At 44.5% G+C, this 23,734-nt stretch overlaps 1 protein-coding gene across 1 annotated transcript in view; it reads left to right on the top strand.

Annotated features, from left to right (window-relative positions):
* Positions 1-23,734, top strand: part of TNFRSF19 (TNF receptor superfamily member 19) — a 94,598-nt gene that overhangs the window by 33,505 nt on the left and 37,359 nt on the right. Inside the window, exons 4-5 of the mRNA XM_036250212.1 lie at positions 1,886-2,064; positions 11,842-11,927. Coding sequence (XP_036106105.1) covers positions 1,886-2,064; positions 11,842-11,927 — 265 coding nt within the window. The remainder of the gene's footprint in view (positions 1-1,885; positions 2,065-11,841; positions 11,928-23,734) is intronic.

The raw sequence follows: 23,734 nt of genomic DNA, 5'->3' as shown, positions 1-23,734 counted from the left end.
AACCTTTGACATGGAGATGCTGAGCCTGTGAGCAGCGAGGTCCCCCCCACCCAGGGGTTACCTGCTGGCCTTGATCCTGGGGGGGGGGGGAGCCTCTGTTCTATGCTTGAAGAAAGCCTTCGGAGGAACTGGGCTTTCTCAACAACTGAAGTGCTCAGCACAAATACACTCTGTCCCCATGCAGAACCGCACTGCCCATGGGCAGAGTATCCCCCAAAAATAGCATTGGCCTTCTCACAAAGACCTAGCACATGACCCAAGAAATTCTTTGTGAATACATATCTTCACTTTTTTCCTGATTACTAGAGCAATGGATTTTTTTTTGTAAAAAAACTAAATTATTACAGAATTATAAGAATTGAGAATAACTCATAATTCCACCAATTCCTGTTAATGGTTTTAAAGAAATTCTAATTTGTGAATTAATTCTTCAGATCAAATGATTGTGTTTTCCCTCCTCCCTCTGTGCTTTGGTGTAGACCAGTGTGTAGCCAGAGCACTGGGGATTGAGGGTTGGCCTTTTGCTTTCTCACCCCCCCCCACTTTGTTTTGTTCAGGGTATGCATTTGAAAGGCAGGCAGAGTAAGCAAAAGGAGGAAAGAAGGTGTCGCTTCTCCAAAATGTGAATGACTTCATCAGTAAAAAAAAGTCCAGATTGAAGTGTTATTACTCATACTATTCTTTATTGAGTACAGGAGATACTGGCTTTTGTGTTAGTTTTGATTTAATTTTTGGCCAATAAGTATTGGTTCCTTGACTATGTAAATAAATATAGATGAAGAAATTAAAATATATAAATTTTATTTTAAAAATGGGAATTTTGGCCCTGGCCGGTTTGGCTCAGCGGTTGGAGCGTCGGCCTGCGGACCAGAGAGTCCCGGGTTTGGTTCCTGCTAGGGACATGTACCAAAAAAGGGGAATTTTGAACTAGGTAGGATTTGCATCTGTAGTTGATATCCCAGGAGCTGAGTCCCTGAGGGAATTTGTCAGAGTCCTCCCAAGAATGAGTGAGAGAACATCTGTAAAGTTCATGGTGCAGAGTACACAGCACTAAATGTTAGTGCTCATCACTAATGTTTTGTAAGAGGTGTGATCATGCTCTAATGCTCTGTGACAGCTTATTCTTTGAACAATCACAAGCACACATCTGCCTCATTCTTTTTGTGGTTGCATCATAATTACATGAGATAACCTGCTACAATGTGTTTAGTTCCTGAATTTGTGGAAAGGGTCACAACAGGGGTCAAAGAGCCATTTGTTTGCCTGTTCTTGGAAAACAGCTCTGTGTTCTAACATTCAGATCTGGAGACATTGAAGACCTTCCATAGCCTACAGTTTTATCTGAACAAGAATGCTGTGTTTTTAGAGAAATATGTAGGAATCTTCCTACTACCAGACAGTGTTAAGCTGCTAAACATTTCAAGGTGCTCTCTGCTGGACAGACTTCAAGGCCTGTACACTTGTGGAATTTCTTAGGAGTTATCTTCGTTTTCTTAAACACTACTGTTGATATCAAAGTACTAATTTTCTGCCTTGATAAGTACATAAAGAATATTCACTGACGTTAGTTTCTACATTCACTGGCTTCATCAGAGGAGAGGCAATGCCGGCAGTCTGTCACAGCCGCGGTGGGGGTCCTGGAGAACCATTATTATTCAAATGCTCCTGGCTTCTTGAATAAAGTGGATGACTAAGTATACTTCTCATAGTAAGAGAGATGATTAGCAGTGGGAGACACATTTGAACTTGCTTGGAGAGTGGCCTTTGTCTCTAGGAGGCTGGCACTCAGTAATTACTAGAACAGGTCTTCCTTTCATCCCGGCGTCTCTCCTCCTTCACGCTTGCGGTGTCTGAATCGCTTTCTATTGCCTGTTAATCCCTGCAGGAATGTGGCTTTGGCTACGGGGAGGATGCTCGGTGTGTGACGTGCCGGCTGCACAGGTTCAAGGAGGACTGGGGCTTCCAGAAGTGCAAGCCCTGCCTGGACTGTGTGCTGGTGAACCGCTTCCAGAAGGCCAACTGTTCCGTCACCAGCGACGCTGTCTGCGGGGACTGCTTGCCAGGGTAGGTAGGATGATTTCTTTCCCTCGTAATTACTCAGTTATTTTCAAGCAGACATTTTTCCTGTTCTTTTCCAAATATGAATGCACACTGATGTTAACCTGAGCACATTCGTTGAGTGCCTATGACGTTGCATCTCAACAGTCCCCACTGGATTCTTGGTGCCCGAGCCATGGACTGTGACAAGTGCTGGTTGTAAATAAAATGAATAAGCATGCTAACAAAGGAAGAGTGTCAAGAGATTCTACAGAGTATATATAAATAAAAAGAGAACATGGACACATGGACCAGAGAATAAACAGGCAATTCACAAAAGCGGAAACACATGTGTTCATCCTCACTAGAGATCAGAGAAATGCAAATCATGACCATTCAGCTATTTCAACAGATATTTGTCCAGCAACCGTGAGGCATTGCTTTAGGTACAGCTGTTATTGGTGGAAGTGGAGTTCTTGGGGTGTCACGGGGAAATGAATTTCCTGAGACCCCCATGGGAGGATGGGGTTTGTGGAAAGCTTTATTGATGGTATAAAACTAGGGAAGTTTCCCCTCCAAGGTCCCATCTCTGTCCATCTCCCCATGGGAGAAGTGCCATCTTGTCTTCAGCAGGCTAGAATCAAGGCCACTGCCCAGAATTTCTGCTCCATATAAAGTCCAGTGCAGTCCAGCCTCTGGCTAGCTTAGCTTGTGTTCCCAGCTCCAGTCCACTGCGTGTGGGGTCTGCATGGCCATGGGCTACACAGCTGCTTAAGGCCACCCGGCTGTGGAGAGAGAACAGGCGAGCACACTAACGAGTATAGGTCATGGAGCAAGAGAGCACAAGGGCAAAATAGAACAAGAGAGAGAGAACTCTCTGTGGGGTTATGTATTCCCATATTTTCATGGGCTTGCATTGTGGTCTACCACTAGCCAATACGTTGTTCCCCAGGCTAGACTGACAGAGAAGCACCTCCCCTGCACCACCCCAACTTCACTGCACATATGCCCATCTCCCCCTTTGTTCAATCCCTTCCCCCAGCGATCCGCAGGGAATGGACCAGTGGTTTCCTGGGGAGGTTCCTGGTGAAGCTGCCCGGGTGACCATGCTTATAATGTCTGGCCTTCCCTTTGCTCTCTTCCTGTAATATTAATAAACCAGCTAATTACAATGATAACACAGCTAGGCATTGCTTAGATTGGGAGGCAAAGATCCCTACTCATGTGGAGCTTATATCCTAATAAGGTTTTTAAAAATATCTAAACAGCCCTGGCTCGTTTGGCTCAGCAGTTAGAGCGTTGGGTCACTGACCAATGAGTCTCAGGTTTGATTCCGGTCAAGAGCATGTACTTCGGTAGCAGTTTGTCCCCTGGTCGGAGTCGTACAGGAGGCAACCAGTTGATTTGTCTCTTTCACATTGATGTTTCTCTCTCTCTCTCTCTCTCTTTTTTTCTCTCTCCTTCCCTCTCTCCCTCCCTCTCACTCTATCTGAAGATAAATAGAAAAATATCCTTGGGTGAGGATTAAAAAAATATATATCTAAATAGATATTAAAGAAGCAAATTATGCAGAAAAGCAGAAGATGATGATTTCTGTGGAAAAAAGAAACCCTAGAGCAGCGAAGGGGGATCAGGCGCGCCCCGTGGAACGGCTCCACCCGCTGCGGTATTAACGTGCCGGTGTGACGTGGGGAGGGCACCGGAGACACCGGCAGCCAGAGCAGGCCTCACGGTGGACATGAACTTGGTATATTTGGGAAGCTGCAAAGAGGCCCGGGTATCTTCAGGAGGAGGGAAGAGTCACGTAGAAAAAGAAAGAGTGGGCCCGGCCAGTGTGGTCAGTGGTTGAGCGTCGACCCTGCACCAAGAGGTCACTGGTTTGATTCTGGGTCAGGGCACATGCCCAGGTTGTGGGCCCGATCCCAGTGGGGGGCATGCAGGAGGCGGCCAGTCGATGTTCTCTCTCATTGATGTTTCTACCTCTCTCTCCCTCTCCCTTCATCTCTCTCTAACATCAATAAAGAAAAAAAAATTTGTTTTTAATTGTTAAAAACGAAAAACAGAGGGTGGAAGGGAGTGAGCACGTGTGAATAGTGGACACCGTCAATGTGTGCATTGCCAAGGAACCCAGGCCATGGAGAGAAAGGGGCCAGGCGAAGAGGCAAAGCTCAGGAGAGGAACTGTGAGTGTGCCTGGGCAAACAGTGGGTAGATATGCCCGATGAAAAGGCAGTTGGGGGACAGACTCCACATGAAGAGTGGGCCTCAGGGAGGCACGGGTGATGATCTGTTAGGGAGTGAGAGGCATTCCTCCAAGGTAAAATACTTTCATGGGTGTAGGGTGCACCCTGTGTTGTCAATCAAAGACGGACAGGAGAGAACCCAGAATTACAGGAGCTGTGGAAAGCAGGCTTTGTCGCAGAGACAAAACAACTAGAAATAGCATCACAGGAGCAGCAAACTTTTATCATTTGTACTGTGCCAGGCACTTACATGAGTTATGTTTTGTAATGTTCACGGTGTCTTAAAAATGAAGAAAGCAAGCCTGTCCAGGTTGAAGTTTATTCAGGCAAGATCACTCAGCCAGTGTGTGGTGGAGCTGGGGCCACACGCGGGAACCTCCTGCCACAGTCCGGGCCCTAGGTCACGGCAGAGGAGGGCCTCTGGCTGGACTCGGCGCGAACATGCCACAAGATTAGGGTGCTTCTGACCAAGTGGCACAGTGACAGGCCTGGGACTCTTGTGGAGTCCAGAGCGGGAGACAATGCTCTGGACATGAAAGGCAGGAACAGGATAGGAAATAGCCGGTGGGTCAAGTTATTGACCAAAACAGACGCAAAAGCAGTGATTTTGCACCAAAAGCATAAGCAACCGAATAAAAAATAGCTATATTGGACTTAATCAAAATGAAAATCTTTTGTGCTTCAAAGGATACCATCAAGAAAGTGAAAAGACAACCCACAGAATTAGAAAAACTATTTGTAAATTATGTATGTGATAAGGGACTGTCTTATCTAGAATACATAAAGAACTCTTACAACTCAATAATAGAAAGGCAAATAACTCAGTTAAAATATGGGCAAAAGATTTGATTGGACATTTCTCCAAAGAAGATATACAAATGGTCAATAAGCACATGAAAATATGCCATCAGGGAAATGCAGATTAAAACTGCATACTTCACACTCGGTAGGATGGCTGTTACCAAAAAGACAGGCAATAACAAGTGTTGGCGAGGATGCAGGGAAATTAGAACCCGCATACACTGTTGGAGGGAATGTAAAATGGTGTAGTTGCTTTGCAAAAGTCCAGCAGTTTCTTAAACATAGTTGCTGTGTGACCCAGTGATTCTGCTCTTAGATATATAACCAAGATAACTGAAAACACATCTACAAAAAAACCCTGTGCACAAATGTTCATAGCAGCATTATACACAATAGTCAAAAGCGGAACAACCCAAATGTACATCAATTGATGAATAGATAAGCACAATGGAGTGTATTCAAACATTGGAATTTTATTCAGCAATGAAAGGAATGACTTACTGATACATACTATAAAATGGATGAAACTAGAAAACATGATGTTAGGTGAAAGGATCCACTCACAAAAGACCACCTATTGTATGATTCCATTGCAGGAAGTATCCAGAATGGGCAAATGTGTAAAGGAAAAAGTAAGTTAGTGGTTATCTAGGGCTGGTGGCGATCGATGGTAGGGGTCGGGAGAATGGGGGTGGGGTACAGAGTTTCTTTTTTGGCTTGATGAAAATGTTCTAAAATACATTGTACTTATGATTACACAAATCTGTGAATATATTAACACCATTTCTTTGTGTATTTTAAATGGATGAATTCTAAGGTTTATAAAATATTTCAGTAAATCTGTTATTTAATAAAAAAGTAATGGTCTAAAATCTCAGAAGACATTGGTGCCTGTGATCATTACCCAGAGTTTTGACCTTGTGCAAATCTATTCGAGGAACACACACTGAACACCTGACACATCTCTAGTGTTCCTTTCTACAGCTTTGAGAAAAGCATGTCTGGGTATGTGTGCTCTCTTCATCTGGTGGGCCGGGGAAGAGAAGGTCCGCAGGAGATAATGCCCACCTTGCGTCTGGCTGCGGGCTGAGGGCTGAGGTGGGCAGTGCCCAGAGAGAGTGGGCAAAGCACAGGACATGAGGACCAGGTTTTCACGAAAGAGCCCAGGAGTGTGCTGCTGGCACGTGGGAGAGGGTACAGTCTCCCCAGCAGCTCCCACCAGATGTGCTTCCGCGTGCTGAACCCCATCTGTGGTCCTCTGAACCCATGGCTTTAGTTTCCACAGTGTTGGCTCGTTCTTTAAATAAATGCTTAGATGCAGGAAAGTTAGAAACTAGTAGACATCTGAATGATGTTTCACAGCTTATTTACATCTTTTCTAAGCCAGCATGAATGTATGATGCAGGCAGTAATCACACAGTGACTTTTACCAAGGTTTTCCATTGTTTTAAAAGTGTTCATCCTTGCCCAGCCAGCGTGGCTCACTGGTTGAGCATCATCCCACGCACCAAGAGGTCGCAGGTTCAATTCCTGGTTATGGCTCTGATCCCCACTGGGGGCATGTGGGAGGCAGCCAATCCATGCTCTCTCTCATCGATGTTTCTATTTATCTCTCCCTCCACCATCCTCTAAAAGTCAATCAATCAATCAGTCAATCAATCAATAAAAGTGCTCATCCAGTCCAGCCGGTGTGGCTCAGTAGATTGAGTGTTGTCCCATGGACTGAGAGGTCGCAGGTTCGATTCCCAGTCAGGGCACATGCCCGGGTTGCTCAATCTTAAGTAGGGGTTGTGCAGGAGGCAGCCGATTGATGTTTCTCTCTTACATCAATGTTTCTATCTCTCTCTCCCTTCCTCTCTAAAAAAAAAAAAATCAATAAAATACATTTAGAAAAAATAAATAAAAGTGCTTATCCAGCTTAGAATATGATTTGCAAATATTTCCTCCCTTACTGCAGGTTGACCTTCACTGTTGTTGTATCTTTTATTTTTAATCCCTGAAGGAATCATTATTATTTTATTATAATTTAAAACTAATTTCAGTCTGACTTACTTTTTAAAACCACTTTATTAAGTAAGGTATGATTGACATGTAAAAAGCTGTACATATATAATATATAGAACTCAATGAGTTTGGGTGTAAATATACATTGATTGTATCCTTTTATGCACACATTTTAAGTTTGATGTGGTCCCCTTGTCTGTTTTTGGTTTTGCTGCCTGCTTCATATATGCCTTCTGGTGTCATGTCCAAGAAATTATTGCCAAGTTCAATGTCATTAAGCTTTTCTCCTATGTTTTCTCCCAGGAATATTATAGTTTGGGGTCTTTCATTGCTTTGAATTAAGTTTTTGTATATGATGTAAGATAAGGAGCCAACTTTATTCTTTTGCATGTGGGTACCCAGTTTTCCCAGCACCGTTTGCTGAAGAGATTGCCCTCTCTCCATTGAGTGGGCTTTGTTCCCTGGTCAGAGATCGTCTGACCCTGTGCGTGAGGGTTTGTCTGCAGGCTCTCTTCTGTTCATCAGTCTGCATGTCTCTCTTCATGCCAGTCCACATTGCACTGACTAACGTAGCTTTGGAATATTTTGATATCAGGAAGTGTGAATCTTCCAACTTGTTCTTTGATTTTGACTTTCTAAATTCCAAAGTAAATATCTTTAATTAAAATTTGGCCCTGGCCAGTTTGGCTCAGCGGTTAGAGAGTCAGTCTGCGGTCCAGAGAGACCCGGGTTCGGTTCCCGCTAAGGGCATGTACCTCAGTTGCAGTTTGTCCCCGGCCCTGGATGGTCGAGCGGGTGGCAGCCACTCGGTGTGGCCCTTTCACGTCGATGTTTCTCTCTCTCTCTTCCTCTCTCTCCCTCCCACTCTATCTGAACAAAGAAATGGAAAAATGTCCTCGGGTGAGGATAAAAAAAAAAAAAAAATTTGGTGGGAACTCATTGTATTACAATCATTTGGACAGATTTTTCAGTCAAATGAAAGTGGAACGTTGAGCAAATAAGGAAAGTCTTGAATATTTGGAGTAACTTACCTAGTTTCAAATGCAAATTTTGTTTCAATTATAAATTATACAGATTTGTTATTGCATTATCCAATTTCACAAAATAATTTCTTCTACCTGACCTTATAAACTTGATCTTTTTCTTTTTTTAACTTATCTTTATTGGTGAATGTATTACAGATGTTCCTCATTTTTCCCCCATTGGCCCCCTCCTCCCAACTCCCGCCCCGTTCCAGCCTTTCCCCACACTGTTGTCTGTGTCCATTGGTTATGCATATAAGTTCTTTGGTTTATTTCTTCCCACCCCCCAAACCCCCTTCCCTTTCAGGTTTGTCAGTCTAACAATCAATTTGTACGTACTTCTTAATCTCTTCACCTTTTTCACCCATTCCTCCAACCCCCCTCCAATCTGGCAACCAACAAAATTTCTCTGTATCTATGAGAATGTTTCTGTTCTGCTTGTTCATTTTGTTTGTAGATTCAATTGTCGATAGATGTGTATTCATTGCCATTTTGTTTGTTCATATTTTTTATCTTTTTCTTCAGGAAGACCCTTCAACATTTCATATAATAATGGTTTGGTGGTGATGAACTCCTTTAGCTTTTTCTTGTCTGGGAAACTCTTAATATGGCCATCGATTCTAAATGACAGCTTTGCAGGATAGAGTAATCTTGGTTGTAGGTTCTTGCTTTTCCTCACTCTGAATATTTCTTGCCACTCCCTTCTGGCCTGCAAAGTTTCTTTGAGAAATCAACTGATAGTCTTATGGGAACTCCCTTGTAGGTAACTAACTGCTTTTCTCTTGCTGCTTTTAAGATTCTCTGTTTGTCTTGAACCTTTTGCATTTTTATGATGATGTGTCTTGGTGTGGGCCTCTTGGGGTTCATCTTGTTTGGGACTCTCTGTGCTTCCTGGACTTGTATGTCTGTTTCCTTCACCAAGTTAGGAAAGTTTTCTGCCATTATTGTTTCAAATAGGTTTTTGATTTCTTGTTCTCTCTCTTCTTCTGGCACCCCCAAGATGCGAATGTTGGCATGCTTGAAGTTGTCCCAGAGGCTCCTTACACTATCCTCATTTTGTTGGATTCTTTTTTCTTTTTGCTGTTCTGATTGGGTGTTTTTTGCTTCCTTATATTGCAAATCGATGGTTTGCTTCTTGGCTTTACCTACTTTACTATTGAATCTGTGTAAATTATTCTTTATTTTCGTTAGTGCTTCCTTCATTTCTGACTGGTCCTTTTTTATGCTCTTGAGGCCCTCACTAAGTTCACTGAGGTTCTCACTAAGTTCATTGAGCATCCTTAGAAGCAGTATTTTGAACTCTGCATCTGTTAGGTTGCTTTTCTCCATTTCACTTAGTTCTTTTCTTGGGGTTTTATTCTGTTCTTTCATTTGGGACCTGTTTCTTTGTCTCCTCATTTTGGCTGCCTCCCTGTGTTTGTTTCTGTGTATTACTTAATGAGAGGTATGGGGCTCGCTGAGACCAGATGCTGCTTGTTTGAAAGAATTTAGGAAAACCTGAAACAGGATCCAAAACAGGCCAATCCTATGGTGAAGCAACTGGCAACAGCTTGGGTGGGCCTGAAAGTTGGGTGGGGCGGGGCCTCAGGGAGTCACCAAGGCGGGGCTACCAGTGTGGCCAGGTTGCTGGAGTCCCAGATATGGCGACTGTCTGCCGCCCCAGGGAAGGGCTCACCAAAGGAACAAAGGCCTCTGACAGCACGTTTGTCCCCAAGAAAGCCCTCCCTCCAGCCCTCACTCCAGTGCCAAACAGCTCAGTTCTTCCCTGTGTGTCTCTGGCGCCCCTCGAGCTGCCTCCCCTCCGAGCTTAGAGGGAGAGAGTCCGATAAGTCCGTGCGCGGGCCCTTTAAGGAGCTGCCTGGGGCTCCAGCCGCCTCAGCTTCCCTGAGCCTCAGTTCCCGCTGGTTTTCCAGCCAGAAGTGATGGGGATTCTCTTCCTGGCACTGGAACCCTGAACGGGGCACCTGGTTTGGGACGGGGACCCCTCAGTCCTCAGGGAGGACCTTCCCAGCCGAGGTGTCCTCCTGATTTTTATCCGCCACATGTGGGTGTGGGACCAGCCCGTCCCCTCCGCCCTCCTACCAGGCTCCATGTGGCTTCTTTTTTTTGTTGTTCAGATAGAGTGGGAGGGAGAGAGAGGAAGAGAGAGAGAGAAAAACATTGACGTGAAAGGGACACATCGAGTGGCTGCCACCACATGACCAAATGGTGCCGGGGACAAACTGAACCGAGGTACGTGCCCTTAGCGGGAACCGAACCCGGGTCTCTCTGGACCGCAGGCCAATGTTCTAACCGCTGAGCACCGGCCAGGGCTCCATGTGGCTTCTTTAATCTCGTAGTTGTAGGACTTCCATTCAGCTTGATGTTAGGTGGTTTTGAATGATGGTTGTTCTGTAGTTTAGTTGTAACTTTGATGTGGTTGTGGGAGGACACGATACCATGTTTACCTACCCGCCATCCTGACCAGAAGTGTCCTTACCAAAGAATCTATACTAAAGTGTGTTTATACATGATGGATTATAATATTCCCACTTTCTTTCCCCACTTAATATTTTATGAGTTAAAAAAATTATGTATGGTAAATCTGTATGATTGTTTCTAAAGCCCACCTTGTGTTATTTTGCCTTGATTGTAACATAGTTGGTCATATCTACTGTTGGGTGTTGAGATTGTGCCCAATTAACTTCTTTTCTTTTATAAACAATACTGTGATTGCATTCTTACACATACAGTTTTACCCACCTGATTATTTCTTTTGGATACATTTAAAAAAAAATGAAATTATAGGGTAAATAAACTGAGTTCTGATGACGTATTGCTAAATTGCCCTCCTCCAAGTGGCAATATATACATGTGCCTATGCCTACTCTTACACCAACATTTTCTCAATTTTTTAAGTAAAAATGGTGTATTTTCATTGCAATTTGTAGTTACTTGATTGGTAATGAAGTTAAACCCTTTAATGTTAAATTTAAAAATTAATGTCATTCTTTTTAGTTTTAATCATAAAAATTATAAAATGTTATGTGATTCTTTTGGGAATTAATGTTCTTTGCCTGTTTTTTCTTTCACCATAATGATTTTTAAGTTTAACGTTATAGACTTAAGTTGTAGAAAATGCTGTGATCAGAACTAATTTTTTATTTTCTTTTGCCCAGTAACTAGGTTGATGATACTTGGTTTTTGCTCTTCATTTGTCTTTAATATTCTGTGTGTGTGTGTGTGTGTGTGTGTGTGTGTTTTCAAAGTTGTTAATCTCTTCCATTCTGGCTCCTGGGTCTTTTTCCATCAATATGAATTAATCTTGTCATGCCTAGAAAGATGTCCCCATATCAAGATTATATAAACACCTCCCTACATTTTTCTACTGTTTTAATGGTTTGTTTGACTTTTTTAGTCTCTGAATTTTAAATGTCAAAAACTAGCACTTTATTTATAAGGTGTTTTATCATTTAAATAGATTTAATGTTCCTACTCCCAGTATAGAAAAAGGGAGGCTGAGTAAAACCTGCAGCGATGTTGAGTGGAGCCGACATTTCTTACCACTCACTGCAGCTCACAGGGCTCTCTGGACGTCTGTCTAAGATGCTACTATACTTCAGGCTTTGAGAACCTTTCTTAAAGCAATAGAACTGGTAATGGAAACTGTCAGTAATGTATGTAATCTGTTCACTGGGACTGAGTGCCTAGATGAAAGAGCTAACAAGGATTCTTTTCTTTTTCTTTTTCTCCTAGATTTTATAGGAAGACAAAACTTGTTGGTTTTCAAGACATGGAGTGTATACCTTGCGGAGACCCTCCTCCTCCTTACGAACCACACTGTGAGTGAACTCCATACAAACACAGCAGAAGGGCTCTTGGCCTTTTTTAAAAAAAAACAAAACCTTTGTTCAGTTGGCAAATGGAGCACAATCTCTCCCTACTGTGGGGCTTATAGTGCATACTCTTTTATCAAGCTTCCAGCAGGACATAAAGCCCCTTTGTTGTGTGTCTCAGTCAGCAAACTGCGTCCATTGATTTGAATCTCAAAGTGAAATACAGACGTTTTGTGGCTGCTGTACTCCATTCAAACTCTTTCATTCTCTCTCTTTCTCTATGTATGTATGTATATCTCAGGCAACTCCAAGTAACTCAGTGGTCCAAATCCTAATGCATAACGTCTGTGGCTGTGGCCCTATTAATGCCTGTGTTTTCCCATCTTAGTCCCTAGGCACTGTCTTGTGGTATCTTTTCTGCCATTCCTGAGACATGCCTCTCTGTGAATCGCCTACCCTAATCAATGTATTGTTAAATGAAGTCTTAGTTCATTTCATTCATTCCTTATTCTTCTCATTTAATAAATAAGAAGAGGAACCCACTGTGTACTAGGAATATAACTGTAAATGAGAAAATTGTGCCTTTTTCTATTTATAGTAGTATTAATTCATCTTTTTTACCATACTTTTCCCTTAGATACAAAAGGTAATTGCTACAAGTTTTATAAACCTACACTGATTTTGAATGGGAACTTTAAGTACAGATCTGGCCAATGAAAACCAACAGGTATTGGGCCAGGAAAGAAACCAGCAGGTGGCCCTCGCGTGCTCAGCTCTGGCTGGTGCTGTCTAAGCAGGGCTTTGGGAGCTGGGCTCCGCGGTGCACAGGAAGGCAGATCTCAGCAGAGGACGCAGGAGACTTTTATCCCGAGCATAGGTGGCTCCTGACTTTCTGGGGAGCCTGGTAACATCAATGTTTATATTTAGGGGTTGTTTTGATATAATTTTCAATGCATGGGATTTGTCCTCTTACTTCTTTCCGTGACAAAAGTCTCCTCTAAACTAATTGAAAATCATTGCATTATTTGATAAGGTCACATGGTACTTGTGTCTCCCAGAACATCATGGAATTTTGTAGTCCATATTATTATGTCCTTTACCAAAATGCATTACTTTTGTTGTTGTTGTTAATCGTCACCCAAGGATATTTTCCATTGATTTTTTTATTTTTATTTTTTAGATAAAGTGGAATGGAGCAGGGAGAGGGAGAGAAAGAGAGCGAGAGAAACCTCAATGTGAGAGAGACACACCGACTGGTTGCCTCTCGCACAACCCTGACCGGAGCTGGGGTCAAACCTTCAGTCCACGAGCCAACACTCTAACTGCCGAGCCACACTGGCCAGGGCTAAGTGCATTACTTTTTATTCTTCATTTGAAGTGATAGAAAAGCAGAAAAAAAATACAGACTAATTTTTATAGAAATTATTTTGACCCTCATTTTTATAATATCCAAACATTCACCAATTTATGAATGCAATGTTACACATTGTCATCATTGGGAAACAATTTGTTGTGCTTAATTTTCTCAGTACCACATCACCTGCCCACATTTGGGGGACACCAGGTCCAGAGGGTCACTAACTGTTCGCTGTTGGCTGGTAATTGGCAGACAGTATTCAAACCTAAGTCTGTCTAACTGAGTGGTTGGTTCTTTCCATACATTCTGATGTCCTTCTAAGAAAACCAGACTATCTAATCTGTCCTCTGATGGCTGTTGTAATCTATTTAATGTTGACCTTTTCTTATATTGTTTGCTTTACTGTCCATAACTTAATGAAAACTAAAAATCTAGCATAGAGAAGATCCTGAAAGAGCTTCTTTATGCTTCATAATCTATAAAATGACATGTTCTCTCGCCAATTCAAATGGGCAGCAGTTGGGTTTGCCAGTGGGTCAGCTTAGCCATCATTTTGTCCAGAGGGCAAAAAGTGTGCTCTTCATCCCAAACCACTGTAAAAAGATTTAGTAAAGAAATTGGGCCAGGCCCGTGTGCTCAGTGGTTGAGCCTCCACCCATGCACCAAGATGTCGCCAGTTCGATTCCCAGTCAGGACACATGCGCAGGTTGTGGGCCCGATCCCCAGTGGGGGGTGTGCAGGAGGCAGCCAGTCGATGTTCTTTCTCATCGATGTTTCTATCTCCTTCCCTCTCCGTCTCTCTCTAAAAATCAATAAAGGGGAAAAAAAACAAAAAGAAATTGAGAGTTGGAAAGTATTGGGTTAATTTTTTATGTTTAATAATCTAGTAATAAGTCTGAGACATTGGAATTTCTTGCCTTTGAGGATCTAAGTTTGGACATCATAAATTCACCTTTAAATGTAGGTTTTACATTTAACTTTTTTTTTTTTTAATCCTCACCTGAGGACATTTTTTTCCTTTTTTTTTTTTTTGTTTAGATAGAGTGGGAGGGGGAGAGAGAGAGAGAGATACATAGACATGTAAGGGACACATCGAGTGGCTGCCATCCGCACGACCAACCAGGGCCGGGGCCAAACTGCAACCGAGGTACATGCCCTCAGCAGGAACTGAACCCGGGTCTCTCCCGACCGCAGGCTGTCCCTCTAACCGATGAGCCAAACTGGCCAGGGCCACATTTAACTTTTAATGTCTTCTAAAGTCCTATGTCAGTTATAATTTGAGAAAGTAAAACAGTTTAATGTATGTATATAGATATATTTCTCCATATATGAAACTCTTTAGAAAGCAAGGAGACAGATTACTTGCCGGGTCAGGAGCTCGCTGCACAAACAGCTTGCATCCCGAGCAGCAGCTGTGGCCGAGGGCGAGGTTGCCCCTCTGCAAGGGCCAGCCGCCGCCTGGGCACAGTTCTTGGGGTCACTCTGGAGCACAGCTGATCTCCTCCAATGACATTTGGGGGTAATCATGTAAGGCACCTTATGCTTTCATTTCTCCCACTTCGGGCTTTTCAACTTATTCACAAAACCCAGTTTTTTCCCGTGAGGAGCTCCTACGTTAAGTAGACTCTTAGCTGTTAGAAAGGGACGCCCCTCAAGCTGCCTGGCGTCCTGGGTTGGCCTCCCGGATACAGGCAGCAGTGAGAGGAGGGGAACCCCGGGCGGCGTGGCGGGCAGCCTGGGGCCGAGCCCTGCCCGGGCCCTGAGCAGCCCCCAGCTGCTCGCTCGGCCTGCGGGCCGCTCGGCCGCTCGGCGTCCCTTCCTGCCTCCCGCTGCTTCTGCCCTGACTTCCCCGCTGGGCTCGCGGAGGACATGATCGGATGGATGGGTCTAGTTACATGCCATCGAGGCAGAGGCTTCTCCGTTTACCCGCCGACAAGCATGCGCGCCAGGCACGCAGTGGAGGACAGGCAGACCCCAGGCCCCTCTCCGGGGAGGGTGCGGTGCGGACAGACGCCCCGGGTAGACGCCCGGGTAGACGGGGTTCAGGTTCAGCACAAGCAGGGACAAGCTGGGACTTCTAGTCCCTTTTCTGAAGGATCCCGGTGCTCCGAGGGCGAGTGCTGGGTAACGGCTAGGAGCACTGGGGAAGCTTTGCGCTGTGATTTAAAGGTCACTGGAGGAGGAGGAGCATGAGGAGGCGACCAGGCGAGGTCTCAGAAGCGGGGAGCCGGGCGTCCGGTGGCCTGGCGGTGGTCTGCGCGCGCCCCGTCCGCCGACGCTGGGGTGTCCTCCCCTCGAGGTCTGCGATGACACCCACAAGAACCATTTTCTCGAGTGATGGAAATAAATGGGAGCCACATTAAAATGAAGCAAGAAGTTTATGGAAGGGGAGAATGGAGACCGTTACAGACAACTGCAGATGCGTCTGTGGCGAGGGCCTGTGCAGTGTGCAGGCCAGGGAAGGGCTTTGTTTTATGTTTTTCAGTGTAGACACATCTGCATGTTTTCACTTTGAGAGAACGAAAGAATAACCAGGCACGGAAGGTTCTTGGAGAAGGTCCTTCTCCGGGGGGAGGGGAGACCCTGGGAGGGGCCGTGAGCGTGGGCTTGTCATGCACTGATGGGTGGGAGGGCTCGTATGCGCGGCTTCTGCGTGTGCGAGGAGCAGGCACCGTGTTCGCCAACGGAGGCAGGAGCCCAGGAACGCGGGCGGGGAGAGCGAGCACAGGTGTCTGGGGTTCTCATTACAAAGAGTGGGAGGCCAGTTGATTAGAGGAAATAGTGGATTTCCTGGTAGCAAGGGTCCACCTGAAGTCTGTGGTCATAGTGGCGCATTGTGTGCCCCTCTAGGATGTCTGGCGGGGCTTCTGCTGGGAGATGACTCAGGCCACCTCTGAAGCAACCCCAAGACATGCATAAGTTGCACCCTAAACGTACAGTGTTTAGCAAGCTGCAAACAAGTTCTTAAAGGGATGACTGTCTGTGTTAATAACACAAGAATATTTTAAATTAATGTAATGCTTTAAAAAATATATTTCTATAATACCTGAAGCAAACCAAACTAACGTGAAACTGAAAACTTCCCATATATCTGTCAACCTTTCGAGGGGCCACCCCAGATCCATACTTATCTATGGCTGGGTACCTTTGGCCAAGTGACTGACTTAATTCTCTTCGAGCCAGGTTTTGTCCCTGTAGAAGGGAGTGGCACCTCTGAAGGTGGCTGTAAGAACTGGATAGTAAACACATGTAAATTGCCTTTCATAGTGTCTGGCAATGAACAAGGTTTCCGACCTGTTAACTCCCTTCCTTGTCCTTCTACCCTGCAAGGCTTCTTGGTTGTTGAGACCGCATCTCCTAATATTTTGGGGACTTTGTTATCTTGAGAAAGAACTAAGTAATTGCCCAGGGGTTTGGTGTTCAGCAGAGCGGTGGTTCAGTGGAGACCCGTGAGCCCATGTGTGGGTGTAACTGGCCACTCAACAGGAAATGGTGAATTGAGAGACTGCTGACATTGCAGCTGCCACATGAGAAATGTTCCTCTGCAGCTTACATTTCTGATGAAGTGTCTAAATGTAGTTTCTCTCTTTGTAGGGCATACCTGTATTTCCTGTGAAGTGATATTGAAAATAAGAACTTTCTGTCCCTCGTGGTTCTTTATACTGACCCAGTCTCAAAAAGTCCTCCACTCGCTGGTGTTCGTCAGGCGGCATGTAGAGCAGAGCACAATATGAGACTGTTGCTGGAAGTTCTGGGTTCACATCCAGGTTCTGCCTTGTACTGATGGTGCTCTTCACCACTTTGAACTCCCATTTGCTCCTTGGAAAATGGGGATAGTCATGCCATGTTGGCAGATCTTAGCTAGGACTAAATGAGACAAGCATACCTGCCACAGAGTGAGCTCGGTAACAACAATCTGCCCACTGGCCTGCCCTCTTCCAAAGGGAGGCGAGGCTGCATCTGCCCTGCGTCCCTTGGCCCCACCCTCACAGGTGTGCTCTGTGGAGGTGGCGCCGTTGGGAGTGTTCCATATGGGGAGGATCTCATGATGCAGCTGGCTTTGCTGGTCCCTCCCCTCCACTGCTGGGTGAACAATGGAAGATACCTACAAAGGGTTGCAGTGAATTTTTGCTTGTTACTTGAATGGCTCATCCACCAGGCTGTAGAGACCCTACTTAGGCTGACCTCTATTCTCTCTGTTCCGTTGTCCAAGGCCTCATGCCCCATGCCCACATGGGCTCCGCACCCCTCCAGGTGGTGATGGATGTGTGCTAATAATTTATTAGGCCACCCATAACCTCTTTGTCGGTCACTAATAGCATTCATTTGTGAGAATGACTGGTTGGACGAGGAGTCCAGGGTTGTTTAGTGACATCACTGTGAATTGCAGGTGAATGAAAGGGACCCTTCCCATGAATCCCTGCTTTAGGCTTCACTCCTCTTTGTCCCTTTAATGCACCCCTTAGAGCATTAGGAAGAAATAGACAAAAACACACAAGACATTTTAGAAGAACCGCATTCTGCCTTGGGTTCGATAAGAAATGCGGATTTTGTCTGATTTCTTTTAGCAGTGTTTACTTAATGTGGCGCAAACACTGCGGTTGGAACAAATGGTTGTGAAGAAAGGCAAAGCCATTTTCACCCAAGTCCAACTCTATCTAGTGTGTTTAACCTAGATGTTTGCTTTGTTCTTGGGGGCTTTGTAAAACAAGCCGTGTGATCACGGAGAGATGGGCGATCAGATAAGGCTCTGTGGGGAGAAAGAGCTGTGGACGGGCCGCAGGGATTCACGTGCCAGACCAGAGAACTGCAGGGCTCCGGTCAGTAACACACCGCATGATTAAAGAATGACTGTTTTCAGAAGGACACTTAAAATACCTTCTAAATAATGAATGAAAGTAACTTCAAAATAAACTTTTCAAAGAAACATTTGCTCACTAAAGATTATTTTTAAAGTTTAGTAGGAAACAGAAGGGGAGAATACCGTAAACAAAATATTTCCAACACCAGAGCATAAAAATACAGCCTTTTGATGGTTTTCTTTTTTCTATCTGTACCACAGAGTTTTTAAAAATAGATATAATTATGCTGTACATTTTATTTCTCATCCTCCTTCCACTTGACGTTGAGTCAGGTCCCAGGGAGGCATGTGCACGGCGGGCCGTCAGGGCTCCCGCCATTCACGCCGCCGATCACGGCTCTGTGGGTGTCTCCTGCTCGTGCCGAAGAAGCGACACTCGCAGTGTGTGTCCAGAGGTATTACTGTTTTTGCCTCTTGGCATACAATGATAAATTATTTTAGAGTAAGGTACCTGGTAAATGTCTCTTTTAAAGAAAACAAAAACAAATTTAAAAGAAAATAAATTGGGAGTGTTTTGAAATCAGTACCAATACGAGTTTTCTGGTTTTCTTTAAAGGAGGAGGGAGTGGGGTGAGGGAGGAGGAAGAGGAGGGGAAGGTGAACGACAGGCTGACAAGCTTTACCGGAGTGATTTAGCAGCTGGACTCCCGAAGCCAGCAGCCGCTCCTGGCCTCCTCCCAGGGCCAGTGCTCGCATCCCGGGGCATTAGCCCTTGCTGGGTCCGAGCACAGCAAATGCCCGTAGGATGGGAGGCAGAGGAGACACATGAAATTTAAACATTCTTTGCATTTGCTTGGGAAACATGATTGATTTTTATTGTGTCTGTGTATGTGGTTTTCCTTCAGCAGCAGGGTTCTTGAGTTTGGTGATGTTCAGTGGCCTTGGCTTCTCAGAGGTCCCTCTAGACCAGTGGTTCCAACCTTCCTGATGCCACGACCCTTTAATACAGTTCCTCATGTTGTGGTGACCCCCAACCATGAAATTATTTTTGTTGCTATTACATAACAGTAATTTTGCTACTGCTGTGTCTTAGGCGACCCCTGTGAAAGGGTTGTTCGAGCCCCAAAGGGTTCGCAACCCACAGGTTGAGGCCCGCTGCACTAGACCCTCTGCAGGATGGGGGTGGGTCTGCAAAGCCATGTGCACTAATTAAGGGTTCAGGTTACTGAAGGCTTTCCAGTAGTCTGTGGTCCCAGGCCAAGACTCTTCTGTGTCAGCCGGGCACTTGCTGCCATGTCTCGTGCTGATGGAACCTGCTTTGGGGATGGTTTTGGGAGCAAGATGGGTTCTGCTGTGTCCTGAACAAACGGCTAAGGCAGTGAGATAGGGAGCTCCCACCGAGGGGCCGTAGCACTGTTCTTCCCTGTTAGACCGTCGGGCGGGGAATGAGGAGGCAACGAGGCCGGGGCTGGGCCAGGCGCGCTGACACGGGGCAGAGGTTCCCGCCCCACGAATGGATGCTGGTGTGGGCGCTGCTCTCCCCATTCTCCGCCGTCTGCTGCTCCCTGCTTGTCCTCCACGTCACCCTTTCTTTCTGTCAGTATTGTGTACTTTTATTGAAAAACAAATTTAAAGTAGTAGCAGTCAGAGATGATTTCTTTGGAAACAAACCAACCAACCAAAAAGAAAAAAGGTCTTCCTGCGGAATCCAGGCACCGAGTGCCCTGCGGGAGGGATGCCTTGGGGCCCCGGGTCCCATGTATCTTGTGATGTAAGCCTGGCCTTGCAAACCCAACAGCCTGGTGCCAGGAGTGGGAAGAAGCTACCAGAGGCAGAGACCTGGGTGCGGCAAGAAGCGAGAGGCCGGCTGCAGCCCAGTGGGGAGGAGTCAGGCACCAAGCGGCCACAGGAACTTCGAACACACCACAGTTTTGTGCCAGTGAGTGTGGAGCAAACAGACCAGACAGCCCACTGACCGGCCCGTGAGATCTAACACCACGCGGTGCAGTAAATGCAGTTCTCATTATTATTCTCACATGCAAAAGGGGCGAGGGATGATCAGATTACAAATGTGTTAAGAAAACTTATGATTTATTTTGGAATGATTTGCATCCAACATTATCCTTTTTAAAGTTTATTTGCTTATCAAAGTAAACAACTGTTATCAGAAAACATGTTGAAAATTTGTTATAGCAGGGCCCACATTTTCCAAGGAGGATGAAAAAAATAGCCGGGCAGTGGAAATGCCTCAGCCCCGGTAGAGAAAAGGTGTGCTATCGGTGCCCTGCTTTGGGTGGTTACCCAGTGATTTCAGATATTTGTCTTTCCTTAGTCCCAGTTTCACTCAAGTTATAGAAATCAAAAATTCTTAAGAGTTTCTTAAACTTGTGCTCTACACTCATCCCTTTCTCCCAATAAGAAATGGCTAAAGATTTGTAAGCCACTAACTTTGTCAAAGTGAAGAAAGCGGAAATGCGTGCCTGAGCCGGGGCGTGTGTCTTGAAGCCGGGGTGCTGCGGAAGTTCTCGCGGCCTGCGACCGTCCGAGGGGCAGGAGTGTCCCAAGGCTTTGACCAGCCCTCCAAGAACAGCAGCAGTTGATTATTACCTAATCAGCTATGAATCTAACTTCTCTGCCTTTATCTTCAGTTTCTTTTAGACATTTAAAGTCACTGAGCGCTGGCTGGTGTGGCTGTTGGTTGCGCGTCATCCCATGTACTGAGGGGTTGCTGGTTCAATTCCCGGTCAGGGCACTTACCCAGGTCGCGAGCTCCATCCCTGGTGGGTGTGCAGTAGGCAGCTGATCGATGTTCCATTCTCTCTCCCTCTCCCTACTTCTCTCTCTAAAAATCAATGAAAAGAATCTAAAAAAAAAAAAAGGAGAGAAAATAAATAAAGCCAATGAGCTGGTTTAAATATTTACTCATGAAGAAACAGGTTGTGGTTTGTTAAAGGCCGACACTAAATTAAATGAATGTTAGATTAAGTACAGTTTATTTTAAAAATATGTAAGCCAGCAGGCCTGTTTCATTAAGTTGTGGACTTTTACAAATGAACAGTGATTTGCGTGTGTACCCATTAAATGCTTAAAATAAATAGATGTGGAGAAAAGCACTCTAACACTTTATGCCAAACCTAAATGGAAATACTCAGTTTAAGCTTAGAGGTCACCCCGTTGTAGACACAGCGTTTATTCCTGTGGGTTCGTGTACAAGGGTTCACTCTTTGCCAGGAGTTGGCCCCTGTCCTCTGGGGGCCCACGTTCTAGAGGGGACTGGAGCAGGTGGCATTTCCAGTGGCATAGGACCCTTATCTTCAAGCAGGGTGAGGGCCGGGCCACTCCTGCGTCAACTACTTCAGGGAGGGGATTGAACTGGAGAAATACACTTTGAGAAGGGAAGAGAGAACCACCAGGAGAGTTTAAGATAGAATCACTTCTCTGTGGTGGGCCTGCCGAGTGCCCTCATTTCAGAGCCGGAGAGCAGTTACGTGGCAGAGGAGACAGGCCTCAAACCCAGGTCGGCCTGACCACACAGCAATGCCAAGCTCAATACTGCCTCTCCAGGTGAACTCAGGAGGACCAGGATGAGAGTTTAAAAATAATTTTAAAATTAAGAAAAAAAAGTGAAACTACAAATACAGTGTATGAGTCATCTTACTAGAAAAAAATAGTGTCAAATAACTTAAAGGTTGGAAAGGCAGTGGAAACAAAAAATTGAATGCTTGAAATCAAGTATCAAACACGGATTAACTTTGTAAAGATCACACCCCATCTTGGGTGTTTAGAACATTCTTTTACCTGCTTCATTTGTTGTTTTACCACCTCAGAGAAATTGTTAATATTCATGAGAGTTTTGTCTACATTATGAATCATGTAGCCATTTTCTTAGTTAAATATTCAAGAAACATCTTTGCTTGATATTTATACAGTTATAACTAAAGGAAGGAAGTGCATCTTTTTGACCTGTTGCAAAATAAGTTTTTACTGTTACTGAAATTTAATTGACATATAAGAAGATGCACCATTTCAAGTGTACAATTCAGTGAGTTTTGACAGATAATATAGACCTGTGTAATCATTTCCCCAGTGAAATGTAAAATCTTCCTGTCATCACCCCCAAAAGAAGTCGTGTTAAGCAATGACTTGGGAGTAGGGTTTTTTGTTTTATACCAACTGTCTCGAAGATATAGTTCGGACATCTCTCTGTTGCCTTATATATATTTTTTAATTTATGTATGTGTGTTTTAGTGTTTTCTGTCCATGTTTTATTTTCTATCAGGAGACAAGAGGGTTATAATATTAAATGTTGAATTTTACCTTTAAATGATGTTCTCCAAGATCTTCAGTATCAAACTTAAGAAAATGTTATTGAACATCAGTCATTTCTGGAAAGGTTTTTAGTGGTCATAGGGGGCATGCTTTTATTTCGAAATGAGAAAAATTACTTTTTAAAAGTTTGTATTGGGCTGTTTAACTCAGGAGGCATGTCAGGGAATACATTCTGAGTGCATAATGCTAGCCTTGATCTTAGCAAAATGCCTCATGAAGACAGCTCTCCCATGTTGTAAATTACCTGCAGATGAGTTGGTCCCCTCATTCCTTGACCAACATACTGAATGCTGACTGTGAGGACTGATGTGGGCACTGGGCACCCTGCAGTGACAAACAGACTGAATTCCCAGTCCTGCAGGAGCTGACAGTCTAATGCTCCAGCGTAGGCCTAAATAATGGGAGCCGAGGCGGGGTCCTGAAGGAAGGGAGGAGGGAGCAAGCCCTGGGCAGTGAGCAAACACTTAGCAAAGGCTGGAGCCCATTGAATGGGAGGATGGGCTGGAGGGAGGATGGGCGGGAGGGAGGATGTCGACCGAGAAGGACCACTTGTAGGCCACTGTACAGACCTGGTCTCTACTCTGGGGGAGGTGGGAAATGTGAATTACAGGAATGGCATGATCTGACTGAAGATTTAAGAAGATCCTCTGGCTAATTGAGAATAGACTTCAGGGGAAGAAGCAAGGTGACTAGTGAAAATGCAATATTTTTAGCTGATACAATTTATGTGCACAATTTGAAGAACAGGCTTTCCATCCCTTTCTCAAGAGTTAATTATTAGTTTAATTATTTTAATTTAAATGCGTTTAATATATTTAATTATTAGTTATACAGACACATCTCAGCTTTTTAACATCTCCCATCTCAAACAATTCAGTTCTTGATCAAGTTGTTCACAGAAAAAATGTCTCTAGATTGTTGAGCAAAACTTCCACATGACAACCGTTTCATGTCGATATGTGATCCGTCACGTGTCTCCCAGGTAACAAAGGAGAGAATGCACACGTATCAGTCAGTTTACCACTAACCCTCATGTTAACATCTCAGGAAATTGTGCTATAAATGTGTGTGTGTGTGTGTGTGTGTGTGTGTGTGTGTGGTTTTGTTTTGCTTTTGGGGGATCTGGAACAGATTAATTTACATTATTTCACATGGGAAAAAATGATCCTGTTTTTGAACCAGTTGCTTTTCGAACAGCCTTCTAGAATGAATTAAGTTCAAGAACTGAGGTTCCACTGATTTAATACTATAATACATGTTATGTTTTGCCTGCTCTGTGTGATGTCAAAGAAAATTATAGAAGAGATCTGGTTGATTTTTTTTTCT

The sequence above is a fragment of the Molossus molossus genome, unplaced genomic scaffold (assembly GCF_014108415.1).
Source record: "Molossus molossus isolate mMolMol1 unplaced genomic scaffold, mMolMol1.p scaffold_m16_p_9, whole genome shotgun sequence".
NCBI classification, from domain to species: domain Eukaryota; kingdom Metazoa; phylum Chordata; class Mammalia; order Chiroptera; family Molossidae; genus Molossus; species Molossus molossus.
This window is presented reverse-complemented; position numbering and strand designations above follow the sequence as displayed.